General features: G+C 35.5%; 1 protein-coding gene across 2 annotated transcripts in view; it reads right to left on the bottom strand.

Annotated features, from left to right (window-relative positions):
• The window catches only part of VAV3 (vav guanine nucleotide exchange factor 3), a 351,109-nt gene that overhangs the window by 49,108 nt on the left and 277,448 nt on the right, over positions 1–24,553 (bottom strand). For both annotated transcript variants that reach the window (XM_060202170.1, XM_007528282.3), the window contains one exon: positions 11,728–11,864. In XM_060202170.1, the coding sequence (XP_060058153.1) occupies positions 11,728–11,864 (137 nt within the window). The remainder of the gene's footprint in view (positions 1–11,727; positions 11,865–24,553) is intronic.

The raw sequence follows: 24,553 nt of genomic DNA on the forward strand, positions 1-24,553 counted from the left end.
TAAGGAACTAAAGACTAATTTGTTATAATTTGATAATCTATATGACCTAGAGGCTTAAGGACATGGGCACAGGCATAGTCTACTTAAATTACTTGTAGTATCAAACCAATAGTCATACCAGATTCAATTATAGACCAATGAGACATTGAAGATATCCTGTGACTAACACATACTTTTAATAAATATGGAAGAATGCAGTTTATATAATAATAATACAAGGGAAGATATTGTCCCACAACAGAATTCCCAAGAACTTTCCCCTGAATACTGTTACTCTCTTTTGGAAATGAAGTAGTAACAATTCACTGTCTATAGTGTTACTCAGGCAGCAATGTTCTTATTTGGGTACATCACCAGAATGCTGCCTTGCACCAAAAATAGGAAAGGTAGAAATCAGACCTACTAACCAAAAACACTCACCTAGAGTTAACAACTATGGCCGCACCTACTTTGCCAGGTTTTCCAGTTACCATTATACAATCTGTACACTTGGAAACCTTCCTGCAAATGCAGTTTTTATGTTCTATTCAATCAAAGCCAGTTGGCAGTCACCAGGGAAAATGTTTCTTACAGGCCTTTACTAATGTCTATTATCTTCTATAATCATCTCTCTCGGGCCTCCCTTTTTCTATTACAGTCACGCTCTGCTTTTTTCTCCCCTCCTTGTAATTAAGGACTCTGATTTAATGCAATGTTTTGAGGTAAACACCTGTTAAAATAAAGGTCTCATGATTATAGGGCAAACTAATACCAAATAAGCCTTTACTTTCCCACATAGATTCACCCCCACATCCACAATTTCAGTTCTGCTTTGGCTTCTCCTTACTTTAAACAAGAATTGGGCAAATGAGAAGAGGCAGTTTAGAAGCAAAGGCAAAGTGAACAGGAGACCATCTTGGAAGAATGCTCCAGTACCGACTCAAAGGTTTCATTTTCACAATTGTAAAAAAAAAAAATTTTTCACCAGGAAATACAGAAGGATAGGCACAAGCATTGGAAAAATACTTAGCAGTTCACAGATGTTTAATCTTTGGTGCAGAGTATTACAGCAAGGACTCTTTCTTTCATTTTCAGGAATCAGTTTTCTTCATAATGGAGATTTATTGCTATTTTCAAATATTTATTTAGTATTCTTATTTGCCTCATACTTGAATTATGGATCAGAAAAAAAAAACACAGTTAAAAATTTCTATGGTAGGGGACCTGGTGGTGGCATACATGGCTACATATGCACATGACCATGTAACAAGGACTTGTTTTTGAGTCCCTGCTCCCCACTTGCAGGGGGGAAGAATCATGAGCTGCGAAGCAGTTCTGCAAACCTCTCTCTCCCTCTCCTCACCTGATCCTCCCCCTCCTCTCTCAGTTTCTATCTTTTTTTTTTTCTATTGTAGCTAATTTCCATGTATGGCATAGCAAAAGATTAGAAAGGGCTCCTTTTAATCTAGGGCAAAGATAAAGTATCCCTTAAAGTGCTTTCATTAATAATGTTTTAGGGGGAGGTATTTGGAGAAAAGAGCTACTAGCTGCACTGAACCTCTCTTTCAAGACTTCAAAGGTTTCTGGGTCACATTCTGTATTACAGGATAAATGTTTAAGAATCTTCCACAAAAGATACATATTTCCTACAAATGGAGTTGCCAAGAATCAAACCATTCCTGCCTTAGTTGCAATACACCTGGTCTTTATTTATCTGTATTTTTAAATTTAATTTTATTGAAGGGTTTAATGTTGTACAATGAAGCTATTATCATCATTATATTTCATGATACACCAGCACCCCAACCCCCAAAATTCTCTTCTACCTTTCCTTTCCTTCTCCTTCCCCAAAGTTCCTTGCTTTGATGCAATACACCATTCCTTTCTAGTTTATATTTTATTTTGTCTTCTCTCACTGTCCCTATTTATTAGATCCTGCTTATAAGTGAGATAATCATGCCCTTCTATTTTTGGCTTATCTCACAGGAATTCTGTGAGCCCAAATATGTTTGTGTGATCCTTCATATATTAAATATTGGGAAGCTTAAATAAAAAAATTAAATGTTAATAATTTTCCCAATTTTAGACAACTTAATAAGCATTATACAGGAATATACTTTTCTCCTTTTCAATTTTCTTTCATGTTTACTCCTTATGATTACTAAATTTCTTTGCAAGTCACTAAGTATTGAAATTTCTGTTTTAGGATGCTAGGTGGTGGCACAACTGGTTGAATGCACATGTTACCAAGCACAAGACCCTGGGGTTTAAGCCTCCATTCCTCCACCTGCTGGAGCTGGGAGAGCACTTCACAAATGGCGAAGCAGTACTGCAGGTCTCTCTCTCCTTCTCTATATCCACCTTCTTTTTTTATTTCTTGGTCTCTATTCAAATAAATAAATATGAACTCTGTTTTTGTAGATGTAGAATTTGAGGATATAGGTTAAATAATTTAAGTCTGTTTTAAGAGGATAAAGATATTTCAATCTGACTATATGAATGACTTTTAGTGGTCTTTCAAATAACAAAGTTTGTCTTGATTTAACAAACAATACATTTGAAATATTGTAAATAATATATTATGCATATAATAGCTCTGAAAAATGCTTTTCATTCTAGACCCATGTATTGAATGCCTGTATCATTCTAGATACTAGAGATAAATAGGGAAGCAGAAGTATAAATAGAGTACTAGGAAACACCATTGTGAATACTGACAAACACATTTGATTCAGAAATCACCCTTTAACTGGTCTTAGATGGTAAAGAAGGAATTATAGCAGCAGTAGGTAGAAAGGAAATTTAGATATTTAGGACGGAAAAATATATATCACTGACTGAAGGCTTGATAAAAAATATCTCCAATAAAAAGATACTACCCACCCCCTTAAGCCCCACCTATTTTTCAAGTTAAAATGAGGAAAATACATTACTTAACTTGCTATTTGCAGTTATATGGGACAAGGTGAACTAAGGCAAAGGGCAACTTGAGACATTTAAGCCCATTGTGTCTTGAGAGCTTAGACAGCCCTGAGGGGGATAGATAATTGCTTATTGCCTTACCCAAGTTTACCCTTAACCTTAACTCCTCTCTTCTGTATTTAGAATAAAAATACTTTCTTCCTCCTGAGATTTTCCTTAATCACAATTTATTTTGAAATTGTTCATTCTTTACCTTTAGGAAGAATTAAAAAAAAAAAAAGAAAAAACAGAGTCAGACAAGTGGCTCAACAGAAAAGCGTATGTCTTACATACAGGGTAAACTGGGTTCAATCTCTTGCTTAGGATAAAATGACTGAGCCGTGAGTGGTCTGGTCTTGGCCTCAGAATCTTACTCAAAAAGTAATAAAAAATAAATAGCAAAAGTTTCTACTTAAAGAAATATTTTGTTTCTTAATTACCAAGTAATAGATACAGATCACTAAAATGCCTTTTTATTTTCTTTTTTAAAATTTTGTTTTTATACTTTATTTTTCTATTTTCATTTATTTTTTGAATATTTTATTTATCTATTTTAATGAGAAAGAAACAAAAAGAAAGATATACATACAGATAGAAGGGCCATTGCACTGCACAACTCTACTTATGGTGGTGCTAGGGATTGAACCTGGAACCTCAGAGTCTCAGGAATCAGAGGCTTTTGCATAGACATTACTCTTTCTCCCCAGCCCTAAAATGCCCTTTCCCCCCCCCCCTCAAAGATATTTTTAATAATGCCTCTTCCAAACAAAGGCCTAACATAAGGTACTAAAGTGGAATACTAGTAGTCCAAGTATCTGAGCAATTTTAATTCTGCACATGCCATCCTATGGAGGGATAAGTTTGGTCTTTTATAGCAAGGTTTTAATTTACTCTCTTTATGATGATTTTTGTGAATTAATCAGAATGTGTGTAAAAACATTTTCACCCCTTAGAATAAAGATCATGTAGATGCATGATTTGTAAGTGTGAAGTATCACAACTATTTTCTAGGTTATTTAACTTTCATTGTGGGTAAAATATATATTTTTGGCACACTGATTATAGTTCTACTTCTTATAATTGCCTTTTGGTTCTAATTAGCTTACAAAATTCTCCCTGTGGAACATTTGGGTATTCATAAATGACAATGAAGCGAATAAAATCCATGATATAATACACAGGATCCTCACTGTTTCACAAGCTTTAGTCTAAGTGGAAAAAAGGAAAACATGTAAAGCTCCTTGTTGAAACAGAAGCCATAGGTGGCATGACAAGATTTTTACATTAGTCTGTCTGTCTCCCTCTCTGTTAAGTATAAATCTATATATATTCTGTATAACATAATGTTTTTAATAGTAGAATTTCTTATAGCATGGAAATTGTTTTTCTTAGTTACTGGACCATTATTATCACCTATTATAACAATATTTTTTGTAAAAGATTTCATATCAGTTCAATGACATAGTAAGAATTTTCTTTTTGTTGTTACCAAACGAACAACAAAAAGAACTTTCTTTTTGTTGTTCTCTTCACCTTATCTCCCTAGGAAACTGTTTATATGTGACAACTACCTTGCAAATTATGATTTCCTCAAATATAGTGATAAAAAATGTCTTACACTTGCACAGGGAAGCATACCATAAGTGACCAGTTTTCTATTTTAAATCACTCATTTCATTGGAAGACAATTTTACAGAACTTGCAAGGAAAGAGAAAGGAAGAAAGGCAACAAAGAAAAAAGAAAAGCTGACAAAATGAATTCATTCAATGCAATTAAAGAGAGACCCTTTTTACAGCTCAAATGGAAATGCATTGTCTGAAGAAATTATAATAAAAATGCAGATATCCCATTCACTTCAATAGCATTAGAAATTACTGTTGTTACAATAATAATACAGACTAGACTAATAGTTTAAAATAAAGAAAAAGAAAATTCTTGATAGTTAAGGATAATTCATAGTCTCTGGACATAGGAAAACATGACAGTGTACAATAAAATCTGAGTTCCTACAGCAATGAGTGAAGTGACGCATTTAGAACAAAAACAGAGAACACAGCTTAGTTTAGAAAGAATAGTTTCTTGAAAAGACTCAAATAAATTAAACCACCTAACTAGGACAAAACATTTTTGAAATTCAAATGCAATCCATTGTAATAGCACAATGATCATCCTACAATATTCATAGTTTCAACTCTAGATACATTCTTAACAATGATTAAGAAAAGCTTTAATAAAAATATTAATGGAGATTAGTTGTCTTACCTATCCTGAATTTTGTTCATTATACATATCATTAAGGCCACAAGGTTAGAAACTAATTTGTGGTAATCCCAGAATGAAACAAAGCCAGACACATAATTAATACTTTATTAGTATATGTATGTATGTATGGGTGATTAGAAAGGACTTACAATTTAATGGGCACCATGCCATATGTTTTTCCAAGTTATCCATATATTTCAGAATGAATTTTGCAGATGATGAAACTGAGACCCACAGAATAATTAGATAGTTTAGGGTCATGTAGATATTTGATGGCAGTTGGTAAGTAACACTCAATAAATGAACTACCACCTCCTAAATTCTAGCACAGGAAGAGAACAAAAACACTTCACTTGATTATCTGGTGATAATTGTGTACAGTCTCAGATGAGATCAAACCATTTGTGTAAGGACCAAAAAATCATGGGCTTAAAAATTCTCCTCTCTTCCCTGATCTGTCTTTCTAGCCCTTTTTCCAGCCATGACATCATCTCCCCAGACAACAACTTGGGTCCATCTGCATATCAGATGTCAGGCTCAGGCAAAATCTAGTAAAGTCACCGGCCCTTTAGAATATACCTAAAATAGATCTACTAGCTTTTTCCAAAATGGAGAGCCCGAATCTTCATCCGCAAATATTCTAGCCTTTAGGTTCATGATTAGTTAACAATTTGTACGGCTTTATATGTTAACTCTTTTTTCAGCCACCAGGTTCCAGATGCTAACATGATGCCAACTGGACTTTCTTGGGCAGACAATCTCACCAATGTGCCCTGGAGCCCCACTTCCCCAGAGCTCTGCCCTACTATGGAAAGAGAGAGACAGGCTGGGAGTATGGATAACCCTATCAATGATTATGTTCAGTGGGGAATCAATTACAGAAGCCAGACCTTCCATCTTCTGCACCCCAGAATGACCCTGGGTCTATGCTTCTGGAGAGTTAAAGAATAGGAAAGCTATCAGGGAAGGGATGGGATATGGAGTTCTGATGGTGGGAATTGAGTGGAATTGTACTCCTCTTGTCCTATGATCTTGCTGGTGTTTCCATTTTATAAACAAAAAATAAAAAATAATCTTTTCAGGAATAGTATTTAAAACCCCTAGTGAACATGAGAATGGGCAGTTTAATATACATGGAGCCACTGCAAATACAGCTACAAACTCATTTGCTGACTTTGGAGTGTCAAGTCAGAAATATTCTTTACATATTTAGAGCCAACAAAGGAAAGAGATCATGTATGATCTTAAAACCTATCACTCTATACTTCAAGTAATCACATATTAAATCCAGTTTCCAAATATGCCATCTATATGTAAGGTCAAGAAAAGAAAACTGACTTTTGACACAGCAGCCTGGAGAACTGCAAGATCTGAAATGCCTTTAGAATCAGAGGGTACAATTAAATTAAGTTCAGTGTGAAGGTTGTGGTAGGTATATTTAAGTGTAGTCTTTGAAATGTTACCTTTATTTGGTAACTAACTATCAGAGTCAAAGCACTGAGTACATTGTAGCACCATAGTTTGATGTTATGCTTAGTATGTTGGTAGGCTCTTAATGACTGATAATAAGCTGGGAATAATGTCATAATATCATGGAAATTTACCAATTAAATCATCTGGCTAATGACTTACATTGACTTGTCTGGGGTTCTGCACAAATTACCTATATCTGTGCTCAATCCAGATAACCTGTATCCTAGTCTATGGAAGTGAGGTTGTATGTTGATCTAGTTGCAAAGTCTGTCAGATGATTCATTCTGAGTTTTGAACTTTGCTCTTATGAATATCTCCCCTCGTGCAAAAAGGAAACAAATGAAGTCACTGGTCACTGAATAAACTGAGTCAGACCTTACCCTACTTGGCTATACAGTCATGGCATGAATTCAGATTTTCTCACTAAAATTGCTGTTTTTAGTAAGACTAGTATCACATCTGGGTGGTTGCACAACAGGTTGATTGCACACATTACAGTACACAAAGACCCAGGTTCAAGTCCCTGGTCACCACCTGCAGAAGCAAAGCTTCAGGAATGGTGAGGCAGTGCTATAGGTCTCTCTCTCTCTCTCTCTCTCTCTCTCTCTCTCTCTCCCTTTCTTCTTCTTCTTCTTCTTCTTCTTCTTCTTCTTCTTCTTCTTCTTCTTCTTCTTCTTCTTCTCTCTCTCCCTCCCTCCCTATCAACCCCTTACCTCTCAATTTCTTTCTTTTTCTATTCAAAATAATAAAAAATAAGACTTTTATTGAAAATTCTTTAACCAGCTTAGAAGTATCTATAAGACAATATTGACTCATGCTACATTCTTGTCAGAAGTAAATTTTTAACACAGTTCTTAAAATTCAGACATTTTGGCAGTTGCCAGCTAGCACAATCAATTCTTTTAAAGATAAGAAAACTAATATCAAGCCATCCAGTGGAGTTTATTACTGAAATGTGAACTGTGTTTGACTAGTGAGCACAGAATTGATGCTCAATTCATACTTGCTCATATAAGTGTGCTCATTGTTTTTCTCTATTCTAGATGTTAGTCTTACTTGATCATATAGTATACCTTGCCCTCAACAGTCACAACACATACAATTTATCATCCAGTGGTTGTCTTTTATCTTACAACTGTCTTAAAAGTTTCCAAAGCCATGATACCATCAAACCAGAAAAGCTTCATATAACCAGGTTTCTGAGAAGTAATGACTAGTAATAAAACATTTTTACTGTACAAAATAAGAAATACAACTTAGTAAGAATGATGACATTGAGACCTCCAGTTGTGTGTTTAAAATTTGGAAGTTGACACTTCAGTTAAAAAACTCAGGTGACAGACACAGTCATAATGCAATTGCCCACAATTAATTTCAGTAATTCTGTCAGACTCCTCTAGTAAATAAGAAGAAAAATATTCTTGGATTTCCTAGAGGAAAAAAAGAGAGGAAAGAAAGTGAAAGGCAACTTATTCTTAATAAAGCTTTCCCTCAGTAGAACTTAGAAACTTACTCCATAAAACTATTAAAGGTCTATTTTAAAAAGTTTCTGTTCAGCAGAGAAGCATAGGAAACTCTGAACGTGAGGCCATCATGATAGTAACTCTCAAACTTAAAAACAGTGGTATAGACTGAAAAAAACATGTTTGAACTGTGAGGTGACCAGAAGAGGGGTAAAGTCCATTTAATGGTTACCAGAGAAGAGCAAAACTTACATTTTGAAGTCATGTATTTACATAACTCCTCTGCATTTACTTTTCACCCAATGCAACATATCTATCTATCATGAAAAAAATTATAAGAAATACTGAAAAGTAAAATTACAATTTGAAATGATAGAGAAAACTTTAGAAGTAGATATGGCAGAAAAAAATCTTATCAGGCTGATAATTCAACACAACTATGATTAATATGCTAAGAACTCTAATGAATAAAGTGGGCATATGCCAAAATAGATTAATTCAATAGAGATACCAGAAGAAACACAAAGATAATTTGAAAAGATAGTATTTGATATTGACAAGATTCAGAAAGCACAGGTAATGTCAAGCAAGATTATGCAAATAAACAAAACAAAAAAGAACAATAAATCCACCACAAGCACCGCTACCAACATGGCAATTGCTGTCACCACCACCATCACCACCACCAAAAACTACTATATCTAAGTATCTAATATTCAAACAACAGAAAATAAAGCATAAAGAGAAAAATCTTAAAATAAGTCAGAAGGTAAAACATGCTAACTGAGAGGAACAAAAATAAGGAGCACATTTTATTACTTACAGAAAATGCAAACAAAAGACAAGGGCAGTAAAATATTTGAGAAGAAAAAAACCCACCTACCTAGAATTCTCTCTCTCGTGTAATTCCCTTTCAAAAGTGAAATACAAATAAAGACCTTAGATATGCCTTGCCAGGGATATTAAAACATTCTCTAGATAAATACCATCCCACCACCAAAGGTCTGTGTCCCTACTGTAGCGGGAAAGGTGTTCAGTTATATTCCTATTAACTCATAATCTTATGAATCACTATTTATTCTATATATAAGTAGAAAATAGATTGAATGTCTCAAGTTCTTTAAATATATATATTTCTGTTCTGAGTCCTTTATTCTAAGCACTTAATATTTCAAATTTGTTCCCACTCATCAACAGAAGTTGAGAAAGAAGATCAGAAAGGGAAACTAAAGGCAGGATCTGATTAAATTGAAAGTACGGCACCAAAGTAAAAACGCTGTGGTGAGCAGGAGGGTGAACATATGGCTTCCTGTGCCAGCAGGGGTGTGGGGTGGAGGTGGGGGTGGGTGGATGGGATGGGACACAATCTTTTGGTGATGGGAATGGTATTTATGTACACACCTATTAAATTGTAGTCATATAAATCACTATTTAATTAATATGAGAGGGGAAAAATTGATTGCATGTCTGACAAAGGGACTTTTCAAAGCTAACCCAATTACCAAATAATGTGATGATAACACATTGAACAATTGGGAGAAAGTCTAAGCTCATCATATAAAGAAAGGACTACAAAATCTAGATAAGGGCAAGAGACTGGCTCTCTTAATGATGGCCTTTTTGGTCAATACCAGGCCACACTATCATCTGGGGCTCTAGTGAAAGAATCCTTGGATTCCCATATAGGCATGATGGGCCTAGACCTCTAGAAGATCCCTCCCTCTACTATCACTGCTCACTTCCATCAGGAATGTCATAATAAGCTCTCTTGTCCAAAACTATAAAAGGCAGAGTGACACAAAGACAGAAAAAAAGAATAAAGGCAACAGATAGAAAATAGGAATACTTTGGTAGTTACTCATCCACCTATTTGAATTATCACTTAGGATATCTAACAAAATAAGGTTCTAGGAGAACTAATTAAAACAGAAATTCTGAATGAATTGAAACGACTTACTCAACAATGAGAAGCTTGTTTTATTTATGAAGATAACAGATATTAATAAATAATAGAGAGAGAAATATAATATGCTAAGATCAAGTCAGAAAACTTTATTATACTAACTTCAGTCAAATCAGCTTCAAAATAAAAAAAAACTATTACAAAGAAAACCATCACTCAGACTGGGGGTATGGATTAACTGTCCAATATCCATGTCCTATGGAGAAGCAATTGTAGAAGCCAGAACTATTTGTTCTGAGCCTTAAAAGGAATTTTAGTTCATACTTCTAGAATGGGAAATGCCTGAGGAAGATATTCAAAGGACTTTAAATCTCAGTTCCACTGGGACCTGAAACGTTTGTCACCAAGAACCTTTGTTTATGTCCCATCACTAAAAGGGAAGATAATCTGGAGAACACCTGAGGAAGTTAGGTGCTGTTTCTTTCTTCTCAGAGGGAAGAATAAAAAGGTTGGACACCTGGAACTTGTGATATGAGTCGGTGCTGGAACTCTGATTCTCCAGAACCCCACCCCACTAGGGAAAAAGAGAGGCTGGCTAGGAGTGTGGATCAACCTGTCAACGCCCATGTTCAGTGGGGAAGCAATTAAAGAAGCCAGACCTTCCACCTTCTGCAACACATAATGACCCTGGGTCCATACTCCCAGAGGGTTAAAGAATAGGAAAGCTGTCAAGGGAAGGGATGGGATACAGAGTTCTGGTGGTGGGAATTGTGTAGAGTTGTATCCCTCTTATCCTATGGTTCTGTCATTGTTTCCTTTTTATAAATAAAAAAAAGAAAGAAAGAAAAGAAAAAGAAAGGAATTGAATGTGGGACCTAAGATGTGAATGAAAATGGGTATCAAGTTCCACATGGAGTCATCAGCCATCTTTGCCCAGAAAACCCATATGTTTTTCTGGTGCATGCCTTCTCACTTTTCTCTTGATGCACTACAGACTTTTACTAAACTTCTTTTAGTGGTGGCACTATGGAGATATATAATGATGACACCTGAAATTTGAATGTTAAGACACGACATTATTTCAGTAAAAATACAGAGAAAGAATCGATAGACTCCTTTACCCTTGTTAGGAAATATTTCAACATATACATGGAAATAGACTCTAATTTAATGTCCAGTAATGCTCTACCATCCAGATTCATAAACACTTTGCCATATTTCCCTCAGTTAATAAAGTCCTTGAACCAAAAAATAGACTTACAGGGAAAAGAAAGATTTCATCACAAGCAAACATCATGCTCACTTAATTTTCACATTTCCTATCCTTCATGAATAGTGCCAAGAAATGGTCACTATAAAACTAATTCGGCAGTTTTTATATATTAAATCAACTTTTATATATTAAATTCATTCAAGTTAGATCATACTCACACATCCTTTCACATTTACAATGTAAGAAGTACTGTAGACAATTCAAACATTATAATAGTTACAGTAACCATTTTGATTTAGTGGTCTATTTTTCATTGCCACTTATAACAGTGCTAGAATATGGAGGGGGTGGATTAAAAATTTCTAATAGAGTATTTAAAAATTTGAAGTTGGGTTTCTTAAGATCCAAGCTTAAATCTTTAAATGGCTATAGGTTATTTATTAAATATATAACTTTGCAATTTAGATAGTACCTGCCAAAACAGACTGTGTGCATCTCCTCTCAGAAGTTCAACTGTATCTCCTGCCTGGATGTGTAGTGGGGGTCCTTCAAGCAGAGCTGGTGGTGGTGTTCCAGTATAGTTCCTAATGACCTGCATCTTTGGTAATCCTGAAAAGAAACAACACTACTTTCAGAATTGAGAAAATAATATGAAGTACACATTTATTTTTAACAGGCCATTAGTATCATTAAATAATCTTTAATACCATCAAATCCAACTAAGCATATGAAGTAACTAGAAAGGAAAGCTTTTCAACTTTCTCATTATTTCAGATGGTAATAGAATAAGACATATCCCCTGATCTCTTACATATTTTCTCTCTCCCTCGTCATCGGCCTTTTTCTCAGTTGAAAAAATATTTTTCTTTCAGTTGATGTCTGCCTCATAAAAAACATATCACGTACAGTTTAATGGAAAAGAATCAATTCTTTCATCAACTCTATCCTTTCTGCCTATTACTTTCCTCTTGGGCATTGGCTGATTTCATCACTAAGGAAGGAGGCTCACCTGTTCTGTGTATGTATCACACTGCCCACTATAAGTCTCATATCTTAAGGTTATCTTTGTAATTCAAAAGCAAAAAGGTGATGGATGTGCCACTCCAATACTTAAGACATTTATATGGAGAAATTCTTCAAGTTTGAATTTAGGCTTGCAAAACAGACCCAATAAAAGGAATATGTCTATGCCAATAGCATCAATAATACTTGAAAACAAGATTCATCTCTTTTCTTTGTATTTCTCCAAATGTTCAATGGAGGTCGCAGTTCAATATTTTGACTTAGACTAATAGCAGCTTGAATTGCACACAGGCCTAATTGTACCAGAGTGGTACATAGGTGGCCAGTCACTTTTTCATTTAGAGGGGAAATTTCTCCCTTCTTTATGTGAAATCTCTCACACACACTTTTCTTGCACATTTCAGGGTTAAATATTTGTCTACGGGGTTGTCACAAAAGTCCTGATGCACTTTTGCATAGAAAAATACATCATGAATTATCCAACAACCCAATACTTGAAGATGTTTTATCCTAGTGCTTGAGCATGGTGAAGTTGCAGCTGGACAGAAATACTGCATTAAATGTAAAAAGGAGGATGGGTAACTATCATTCAGTCACTGATGTCCAAGTTACCTCAAAAAGGCCTCAAACTCTACCTGAAGTGGTTTAGGAAACAGTTTAATTGAATTTTCACGTCTTTTCCCCCTTGTAAAGATCCCAGAAAAGAGAAAGGGTTGCTATAAATTAAACAGATATGAGAACTGTTTAGTCAACACTATCTTATCATTCCAGTGCATCATGAGGCAGAAGAGCCAATAACCATTGCACCCTTTACTCTAGGTTACTTGCTGTAACTGAGGCATGTTACAAGTTGCTGCAGCTCCCTTTTGCTTCTGTTCTTGCACCACAAAACCCCTTGAGGGATACATTAAGCCCACACATCTTTCAGGGAGCAATTCTTTACCAGATATTGTAAGGTTGCATCCTAACACAAATAGCAGATTTGATTGTTTTTCTCAAAGTCAACACTGGCTAGGAGAGCCAGTGAAATGGTTATTAGACTTGCTTTCAATATATTATAAATGCCTAGAGTACAGAATAAGCCTATTTTACTTGATGTTAAGTTGCTATTATTAATTTAAAATGAAATCTAAATGTTTCATGCACAAAAATGATTTAGAAGTTCAATATGTAAAAGACAAAGTAGTCTAATATATAGATTTTTTAAGAGTCTGGTTTATGTGGAAGTTTATCCAAGGTTGCATTTGTTATGTTTTATCAAACATTTCAAAAAACAGAGGAAGCATTCACGCAGTAGGCTCTCTATATAACTTTGTTTTTATGCCAATTAAATTTAACTTTATTATTATTATTTTAGATAGAGATAAAGAAGGAGAGGAGAAGGGGGAGAGGAAGGGAGGGAGAGAGAAAGATAGAGAGTAAAAGAGATAAAAAATCTACAGCACTGGGAGTCAGGCGGTAGTGCAGAGGGTTAAGCGCAAGTGGCGCTAAGCACAAGGACCGGTGTAAGGATCCCGGTTCAAGCCCCCAGCTCCCCACCTGCAGGGGAGTCGTTTCACGGGGAGTGAATCAGCAGGTCTGCAGGTGTCTATCTTTCTCTGCCCCTCTCTGTCTTCTCCTCCTCTCTCCATTTCTCTCTGTCCTATCCAAGAACGATATCAACAACAACAACAACAATTAACTACAACAATAAAACAACAAGGGCAACAAAAGGGAATAAATAAAAACAAATTTTAAATATTAAAAAAAATCTACAGCACTAAAATTTCCTTTAATGCAGTGGGTGTTAGGCCTGAATCTGAGTTGCACATGTGGCAAAGCAGCACATTATTCAAATGAGCTATTCTGCCAGCCCTTAATGTTAATTTTAAAGGAAAGTTTTGGGGGCTGGGCAATAGGTCACCGGGTTAAGTTCACATGGCACGGAGCACAAGGACTGGCATATGAGCCCTGGTTCAAGCCCACAGGTCCCCACTTGAAGGGGAGTCGCTTCTCAAGCAGGAAAGCAGGTCTGCAGGTATCTGTCTTTCTCTCCCTCTCTCTGTCTCCCCCTCCTCTCTTGATTTCTCTCTGTTCTATCCAACAACAGCAACTGAATGAAAAAATGGCTTCTAAGAGCAGTGGATTCATAGTGTAGGCAACGAGCCCCAATGATAACCATGGAGGCAAAAAAAAAAAAAAAAAAATTGAAAGAAAGAAAAGAAAAGAAAAGAAAAGAAAAATAAAATAAAAAGGAAAGTTTCAAAGTCTGAAATTAGTATTGTGGCCTCAAATACTGAGGCCAGTTGAGTGCACAGAAGAAGAGTCCTGGAATTCATCACAGTTGTCAGTGTGGCCATGTCCCATAAAAAATAAAAACGAAGAAAAAACATGCCGGTGTGACAAGTGGTAGAAAACAGCACTTCTTAAAGAGCACTTCTTAAATTTACTATAAAGAGTGACTGAATATTCTGAAAGCGTTTAGAGAAATAAATGAAGTGTGAGAAATAAAGCCTGGCAATATTTTACTAACCAAGTATATATTAGGGATAGAAATACAAACTGCTCAGGTCCCATGAGAAAGTTGTGAAATACTAGCCATGGAGCAATGCTGCTCCCTCTTTAGAGGGAGTATTTTAGATTCACTAAAATACTCAAAATACATGGTCAGATAAAGTCATTTATATAAAGTTTTAAAATCTTACACTGGGTGATCGCATACCTGGTAGAGAACAAATGCTACAATTTGGGAGGACCCAGGTTCAAGCCTCTGGTCTCTACCTTCAGGGAGCAAGTTTCAAAGTTTCTCAGATGGTGAAGCAGTGCTGCAGGTGCCCTGCTTTCTCTCTTCTGTCCTCCCCCACCCCTTACCGGATTTTTCTCTGTCTCTATCCAATAAATAAGTGCCTAAAATATTTTTAAAATAGAATATACCCCTTAGTACATTCTGAAAAAGAAGCAAGGCTTAAGTAGTCTTTGGAATGACAGACTTAATTTTCAGAATCTTGCTTATTACTGTTTCTTTTATTTTTTTTCTCTTGTTTTCCTTGGTTATGAACTTCATTTGATTAGTAACACATATTGCTTAGTTTATATTGTTGCTTTTCACTAGTACAATAAAAAATGACCTTTTTAACAGTTGGGTCTAGGTAACACATTGCTACTAATCTGAACTCAGTGAAAAATAACTTGAATAATATGGTGTTTAACTCATATTCTTTTAGTGCATGTGGAATGAATTATGAGTTTCTAATATGATGGGATTTATATTCTTTCCATTTGTTAGACTAATCTTCGGTTATTTCTGATTGGTCGGCGTTTCCCATTTCTAAATGATCTATGGTCAGGGCTACAAGGATAAGGACCAGAGCAAAGAAGCAAGGTCACAGTGACATGAAGAATTCTGGTGCTCTGCCCTCTGTCTCTGACATGCATATATAATAGAAGTAAGGTGTTAGTTGCTGGATGAATGGTTGCTTCTAAGGGACCCTTTTATATTATTTCCTTTTGCATAACGGCAATTTTAAAATACACTGCAACACTGCTAATAAGGTAAACACAATCAGTAAATGATAGAGAAAAATTCAACTAAAATAAGAAAAGAAGGAGGAGGTTAAATGTCACATCAGCACTCAGTCACCAATATCGTTTTTATCACAACCACTGGCACAGTGGTTATCACCCCTCATAAATAAGGGGTAAGGCTATGGACAGAAATAACACTGAGGAAGACATCCAGAGGGCCAACAGATATGAGAAGGTGCTCAAAGTCACTGATGATCAGAAAAATGAAAACAAAGACAACAATTAGATACCACTTTACACCTGTGAGAATGCCATCCATCCCAAGACAGAAACAACAAATGTTGGAGAGAATGTGGGGGTAAAAATAACATTTCTGCATTGATGGTGGAAGTGTAAAGTTGTCCAATCACTATGAAAGCAGTCTGGAGAGTTTTCAGAACACTAGAAATGGACCTACTCTATCACCCAGTAATACTTCTCCTAGACATTAACCCAAAGGAGACAAAAACACCTATCAAAAGAGAGCTCAGAGCTGCACAATTTGCAATGGCCAGAGCTGGAAGCAACCCAGAAGTCTACCATCAGATGAGTAGAAAAAAAAAAATCCAAAAAACTGGTGCATATATATAATGGAATACTACTCAGCTGTTAAAAATGATGTAGTCTTCTTCTGTACATCATGTAGAAGACATCATAGACCCGGAGACATCATGTTAAGTGAGATAAGCCAGAAGGAGGGCAAATAATGAATGACCTCACTTATAAGTGGGACTAAATATATGGAAACAGGGAAGGAGAACACAGTGAAACATGGACTGGACAAGGTGTATTGAATCAAAGCAAAAGACTCTGAGGAAAGAAGGGGAGGGAGGAATGGAAAAGACTTGGGCATCCTGGTGCATAATGAAACTACACCTATATGTCAATGAATTCACTGCAAACCATTAAACCCATCAATAAAAAATAGATTTATAGATGCTCATATTTCAAATAGTTGTTTAGTGTTCATTCAGTGCAGGTTTCCCTCTTCCCTAAAAAATATCCCTGGGAGTCAGGCAGTCACACAGCAGGTTAAGTACACGTGGCACTAAGTGCAAGAACTAGCATAAGGATCCAGGTTCGAGTTCTTGTCTCCCCACATGCAGGGGAGTCGCTTTCCATGCGATGAAGCAGGTCTGCAGATGTCTATCTTGCTCTCTCTCTCTATTTCTTCCCCTCCTCTCTCCATTTCTCTCTGTCTTATCTAACAAAAACGACATCAATAACAACAACAATAACAACTACAGCAACAATAAAAAACAAGGGCAACAAAAGGGAAAATAAATATAAAAAATTAAATAAAAGAAAATATACCTGACAGGTTTTATGCTCTGTTTAAAAATATCCAAGCCAAAGATTCACTATTTTATAAAGTCACCACTCATTCCAGAAAGCCACCAGTGGGTTTGTATTTATCTAAGAAGGAAAAAGTGGCTTTCTGGTAATGACAACAGACATGTTAGCAGACACAGTGCTTAACACAATTTGCAAGTTTATTCTGCAACTACTTTCAGATGTTAAATGAAAATAATCATATAGAAAAATAACAATACAGTTAAACAGGTTTGGATATACCAAAAACTTTATGTAATCCATTACTTTTCGTCTAAGGGGATAAATTAAATAGTCTAAGACAAAACAAGATCACCTGCCAAATGTTTATTTCCTACAACATATGTTTTCCTACATAACTAAGTTCTCATATAACTTGTGAACAATTTTTATTTTTAACTACTGTTCACACAGGTAACTGAGCTTAGTTTTAAAATCAGACAAGGTCACCAAGTTGTCCGTATGCATGAAGAATTAAGAAACAGAAGAATTAGAAATAGTAAATTGATGGTTACGCTCTAATAGTAGTCATGGGGTTCTGGCTAAGTGAAGCTGACTTCAATGTAAGGACGTGAAATGTCACAGATATGTATATATAAGGAAGTTCTGAAGCAAGTTTTCTTTAAAGCTGAATTTATTGCCATGAAGAGTGGCACATGCCAAGAAGTTATGTTATGTTTTTTTTTAAATTTAAAAAGTCAAATCAAGATAGAATCCCATTAGAAACTTTACCAGAAAAGTATAGGAAAGCTATCAGGGGAGGGGACGGGATACAGAGTTCTGGTGGTGGGAATTGTGTGGAACTGTACACCTCTTATCCTATAGTCTTCTCAGTGTTTCCATTTTATATTAATTAATTAATTTATTTATTCCCCTTTGTTGCCCTTGTTGTTTTATTACTGTAGTTATTATTGTTGTAGTTATTCTTATTGTCGTCGTTGTTGGATAGGACAGAGAGAAATGGAGAGGGGGGGAAGATAGAGAGGGGGAGAGAAAGACAAACACCTGCAGACCTGCTTCACCGCTTGTGAAGCGACTCCCCTGCAGGTTGGGAGCTGGGGGCTTGAACTTGGATTCTTACACCGGTCCTTGCACTTTGTGCCACCTATGTTTAACCTGCTGCGCTACCACCCCACTCCCCGTGTTTCCATTTTATAAATAATTTTTTTAAAAGAAACTTTACCAGAGGGGGGCTGGGCCTTAGTGCACAGGGTTTAGAGCACATAGTATGGAGCACACACAAGGAAGTGCACAGAGTACTAAGTGTCATTTTATGAAATGCAAGGGCTCATACAAGGGTCCTGGTTTGAACCTAAGGTTCCCCACCTGCAGGGAGAGGGTAGTGGGTGGAGGGAAGTCACTTCACAAGTGGAGACGCAGGCCTGCAGGTGTCTTTCTCTCTCCCTTATTATCTTCCCCTCCCCTTTCAATTTCTCTCTTTTCTATCCAATAAAAAAAGGAAAAAAAAAAAAAAAAACGGCCTTTAGGAGCAGTGAATTCATAGTGCCAGTACCAAGCCCCACCAATAACTCTGAAGACAAAAACAATCAAAACAACAACAACAACAAAACTTTACTAGATATAAGTCATTCCTGAATAATTACACATACACAATCAAACTTCAATGACTAGCTTTTTGTATCAGTATCACCCAATGTGGTTTCTTTTTTATTTCTTTATTGGGGAATTAATGTTTTACATTCAACAGTAAATACAACAGTTTGTACATGTATAACCTTTCCCAGTTTCCCAAATAACAATACAACCCCCACTAGGTCCTTTGTCATCCTTTTTGGACCTTTATTCTCCCCATTCACCCCACCCACCCTACCCACCCACCCCAGAGTCTTTTACTTTGGTCCAACATGCCAATTCCAGTTCAGATTCTACTTGTGTAAAAACACAACTTATAAAGCTTTTTGATTAGTTGTTCTAGAAACAAAGCAATGAGACATTAAAAGATCAGCTTTATATTCCATTCCAGAGTTTGGGTGGTCTGGGAGATGGCACCGTGAATAAAACACTGGACTCCCAAGCAGAGGTCCTGAGTTCAATTCCCAGCAGCACATGTGCCAGATTCTTTCTCTCTCCCCAATGTGGTTTCTAATGGATATCTAAAGAGCCATTGCCACAATATAGATTGGTATCTTTTCACTGTACTGATATTACTGCTCTAAAACAAAGAAATTCCCAGGGCTAATAAGTTACAGAAGAATGCCTTGTACTAGATAAATGGGCTGTCAGTAATATGCTGGTCTTTCACCTCTGAGGCCTAATTTAAAATCTAAACACAGCCACATTAAAAAAATAATTGGTTTTACAAGATGTCAGAGGATGGAGTTAGTTTGTCCTGGTAAACTGATCACAAGCATAACATGTTCATCTTTTAAATGTTTTTAGCACTTTAAAAAGTGCTAGGCATAGTGGTATGAGAACAGATCATGCTTCTTGCCCTCAGCAAACCTATAGTTACATGAGTAGACAGATAGCTTAACGTAAAGATAATACTATGAAGAACAGACTCTTGACTGACTAGTTGCAATTTTTTCAAAATATTACCTATAAAAATTTCAGGATTTTTAAAGTAAATGTTGAGTAAAATTATAATCAATTTTACATTTTTATACATGTTTTATAGGTATAGTTTTAAATTTTATCCCAACTGGGAACTAATTTCAGGTGCATACAAGAAAACAGCACTATGGCCATCCCAAAATTATTCTAACTTGCTTTTGTTAAAACTTTTGTGAAATAAGAAATGTCGGTAATATTACAAACTAAATGTTCTTTACAGGAGCATATGGTCTCTTCCTGATGTAAGTTTATATTTTAAACTTCAGGAAGTCTGAGGAGAGGTCTGGGTAGAGTGAGAAGTTGAAGACTGGGGTAGTCTGAGGTGCTGGATGCTGAGTCCCTCTCTACCATAACTTAAAGGATTCCTTCCAACTAAGCAATGTACTATTATTCACTTGTTGGTCTTCACAGAGAAGCAAAAAGGAGTCTGAGAATGGAAACCATCTGTTACAACGAAGCATACAGATAATTTGGTGGGGAACAAACTGGTCTAGAGAACTGACTTTTAACAAAGGAGAACATTCTCTTTCAAAAAGAAAAAGTCACTGAGATAAAACTATATTACTTTTATAAGAAGTAATAATGAGTCTAATGAAGGGACTAGCACTGTTTTGTCACTAAAATAACCACCCCCCCCCAAAAAAAAAAGCCAGTCACAAAGAATAAAGGATAAAACAGGGTATAGGTATAAAATGATTAAAGGCATATTGAATTAACTTTTACTCTTTATAAGACTGTGTTTATTCAACAAATATTACAAGGATTATTAATGTGTAGGTGCTGACCTGTAGGGAATGCAGCTGTCAATAGGACTCACATGTCCCTCCCTCATCAAACTCAGATTTTGCTTAAAATGACAAAATCAAAAGATATAAACTGTCACATAAAATAGTTTTTTTTTTTAAAGTACAGATTCAGGAGTCGGGCAGTAGCGCAGATGGTTAAGCGCACCTGGTGCAAACCGCAAGGATCAGAGAAAGATTCCCAGTTCCAGCCCCTGGTTCCCCACCTTCAGGGGCGTCGCTTCACAAGTGATGAAGCAGGTCTGCAGATGTCTTTCTCTCTCCCCCCCGTCCCGCTTCCCCTCCTCTCTCTATTTCTCTCTGTCCTATCCAACAATGACAACATCAATAACAACTAAAATAATAAAACAAGGGCAACAAAAGTGAATAAATAAATAAATATATTTTTTAAAAAGTACAGATTCAGAGAATGATCAAGATGTACCCATGTATGAGGACATTAGGAAAAATAACTTACTTAAAAAATCAAATTTAAAAATTATGTGACTATGATAACTTCTACAAAAGCATAGTTTTATTCTTATATGTTTAACTGTTTAATCACATTAAGACATCACAAGTTCTCACTTTTATTGCGTTCTCTAGTTTCATTCTTCTACTCTTGCTTTTCTCTGTTTTCTTTTCTCTTGACCTCTCTTCTTACAGAATACTGTAATTTAGATAAATCTACTAAGATAAAATTTTGTAGATTCAGATGTGAGCAAAAGTAAGTATATACACTCTTTGATTTGAAAGAAAACATATACATCTCACTAAAAACCAGCTGTTTTGTGTAAAAGAAGCCTGGCTATGAATTTCATCTTAATATGATAAAATTGTTCTTTACAGCCATTTCACTGGAGTCAAAGATCAACAATCAATATACCTGAATATGTAAAAACTGAAAATATTATCCCCTGTTCAGATTATTATATATTTTAAGATTTTTCTGCTTAAAACTATATATATATATATATATATATATATATATATATATATATATATATATGCAATCATACCAAAATATGTATTCATTTGAAATAATGTTTTGCCTTCTATTAACACATATATATAAAGATCTCTTTGCTTCTGTTTGATGTAACCTCAGGAGAGGAGTTGCCAGGTCAGAGGGTAGGTCCATTTCTCCAGACTGTTTCCATAGAGGGTGGACCAATTTGCCTTACTACCATAAGTGTAGAAGAGTTACCTGTCCCCCACATTCTTAAAAAAACATAGTGTTTCTGTCTTTTCTAATGTATGGCATTCTCACAGGTATAAAGGTATATTTCACTGTTGTCTTCATTTGCCTTTCTCTAATAATCAGTGACTTTAAGCATTTTTTTTTCATATGTCTATTAACCTTCTGGTCCTCTTCTTTAGTGAATACTCTGCCCATGTCTTTTTTTCCCCATTTTTAATGAGGCTGTTTGATCTTTTCGTTGCTGAGTTTAATAAGATTTTAACATATTTTGGTTATTAGTCCTTTGATGCATTGCAAGTAAAGATATTCTCTCATTGTATAGGAAGTTTGTTTTGGTGATAGTTCTTTTTCTGTGCAGAATCTTTTCAGTTTAATGTACCCCCATTGGTTTGTTTATTTTTTTAACTGAAGTTGAATTTTAGTCATCGGAGATGTTTTACAAGAGTACTCTGAAGAGTTCTGCTAATGCTTCCCTCTAAATATTTGATGGCTCCTGCTCTAATATCCAAATCATTGATCCATTTGTAGTGTGCTTTTGTGCATGGTAATATGTAGTGGTCTAGTTTCAATAGCCCAAATTAGGGAGCAATCCAAATGCTCAAGGGCAGATGAGTGACTAAGAAAGCTGTAGTATATATACACAATGGACTACTACTCAGTTGTTAAAGATGATGAAATCATCTCCTTTATCACATCTTGCATGAAATTAAGTAGCATAAGTAAAAAAAAAAAAGATAAGAACGGATACTGAACAGTTTCACCCATAGGTGAAACTTAAGAAATTTAAGAGTAGAAAGAGGACAATGCAAAGTGAAGTGAAACTTGAAGTGGTGTGATGTATTGCACTAAAGCGAAGTACTCTGAGGAAAGAGGGAGAAGGAGGTGGTGGAAGGGAATATTTTTTCTTCTTTGTTTCTTCTTTATTTCATAGGACAAAGAGACACTGAGATGGGAGAGGGAGTTTTTGTTTCTGCTTTTTTGTAGTTGATTTCTTTACTAGCTAATATTCCATCACAGAAGTAGTTTATCATTATGTGCTAAATCAGTATATCCAATATGAATGAAAATATTATATGTTAATTTTATTATATTCATACATACATCAAGACAGAGCAAAACAAATAGGATTAAGCTTAGAAATAATCAAAAACAGATATAATTCTATGCATAATTATGTCCCATAATCTATATTTGTCCCACAGTCTGAATTTGAGCAGTGCCTCTGTGAAGCAACACTGGATAAAGTCATCAGTTCTTTTTCTAATAAAAAGAATACCATTTTTTCCAAATTTCTTTCTGTTTATCTTTGACCTAAATTTAAAAAATTCTTACAGCATGTATCTTCATTTTTCTCAAATTCCAGCAAGGTCAGTATAATGCCTTTTTTCCCCCCCAAATAATTGATGAGATAAATTTTGGATACACCTTCAAAAGCTTCAAGAACTTCCCTAGGAATCCAATGCTTTATAGTTTACAAATATTTAAAATGTTCATTTGTAAATTTGGTTGGTTCTAGTAGTTGCTGGTTAAGGCATGAAATGTGAGAAGCATTAAAGATGCTATAATGAGCAAGAAATTGGTTCCCTTCTCTTTTACAACTTAGTCTGTGTCTGTCAGTAGTAGGGGTAGTGAGAAAGCTTGGAAGACAACTATAAAGGGACACATTCTATAGAGGCAACTAGCCTGGAAGCTCAGGTTATCAGTGGGAAGAGCAGTCCAGGTGAAACTAAAGTAACAGTAGGTGTGAGATATTTAAATCTCACTACATTTAAGGAGCCATAGGTCTTTGAGCTTAATGACTTCTTTAGGTGAATTATATAATCAAGTTAGGTGATGGAAAGCAGTTCATTTAACACTGATCAAAGACTAGTTCAAGTGCTGGGCCAAAAATAAACTGATTAGGCTAGGTAAAAACAAACAATCAACAACCAGGAGGATGTGGTTTAAAAGAAAGATAAGATCAAGGAACAGGAGGCCTCTAAGGCTGGGGTAAGATAATGAGATATTTGAATTTCATATTTTAGAAATGAAACAACTCTGTGTGATGACAAGGTAGAAGGTACAGCTGTGGGAAGGTATAGCTGAAGTGGGGAAGAGACAGAAGTCACTATAAGTGACAGCATTAGTGCTAGATAAAATAAGAAACCTCAAGTCTGGGGCTGGGGAGACAGCATAATGGTTATACTAAAAAGACTTTGATGCCTAAGGCTCTGAGGTCCCAGGTTCAACCCCCAGCACTACCATAAGCCAGAACTGAACAGTGCTCTGGTCTCTCTCTATTTCTCTCATTAAAACAAAATTAAAAAAACATTAAAAACAACAAACAGTAACGAAACCTCGAGTTTGAATTATCCACAATATAAAGTCACACAAATTGAAGGCAATGTTTCCTTTCTCCTCTCTCTCTTTCTCTCTCTCTCTAGTGTTCTCTGAAAAATTATGGGAAGTCCATGTGATGAAAGTATGAGTAGCCATGAGAACAAAAGACTACTATTGACACTTTGGTAAAGTAATAACAAATTAAACATTATTGCACATCCTAGTACGGATTGCCACATAGTACGGATCAATGGATATTTGACCTTTAACTGAGTCTATTAACTATTTTTGTAATAAGTCATATGCACTATCCTAGTTATCATAAATAATTTAAACCCAATAATTCTATGACTCAAAAGTTTGTAAAAATTAACTAGTTATATTTAATAATAACAAGAAGTCTACACATTAAATATTTTAGTGAGACTCTTAAAATGTACAGTAATTTAAAATATATACTACCAACAGAAGAATAAAGAAACTGACCAAGGGAAAAATGGCCTTGACAAAAGTCATATACGGTA

The sequence above is a fragment of the Erinaceus europaeus genome, chromosome 11, assembly GCF_950295315.1.
Source record: "Erinaceus europaeus chromosome 11, mEriEur2.1, whole genome shotgun sequence".
Taxonomy (NCBI): domain Eukaryota; kingdom Metazoa; phylum Chordata; class Mammalia; order Eulipotyphla; family Erinaceidae; genus Erinaceus; species Erinaceus europaeus.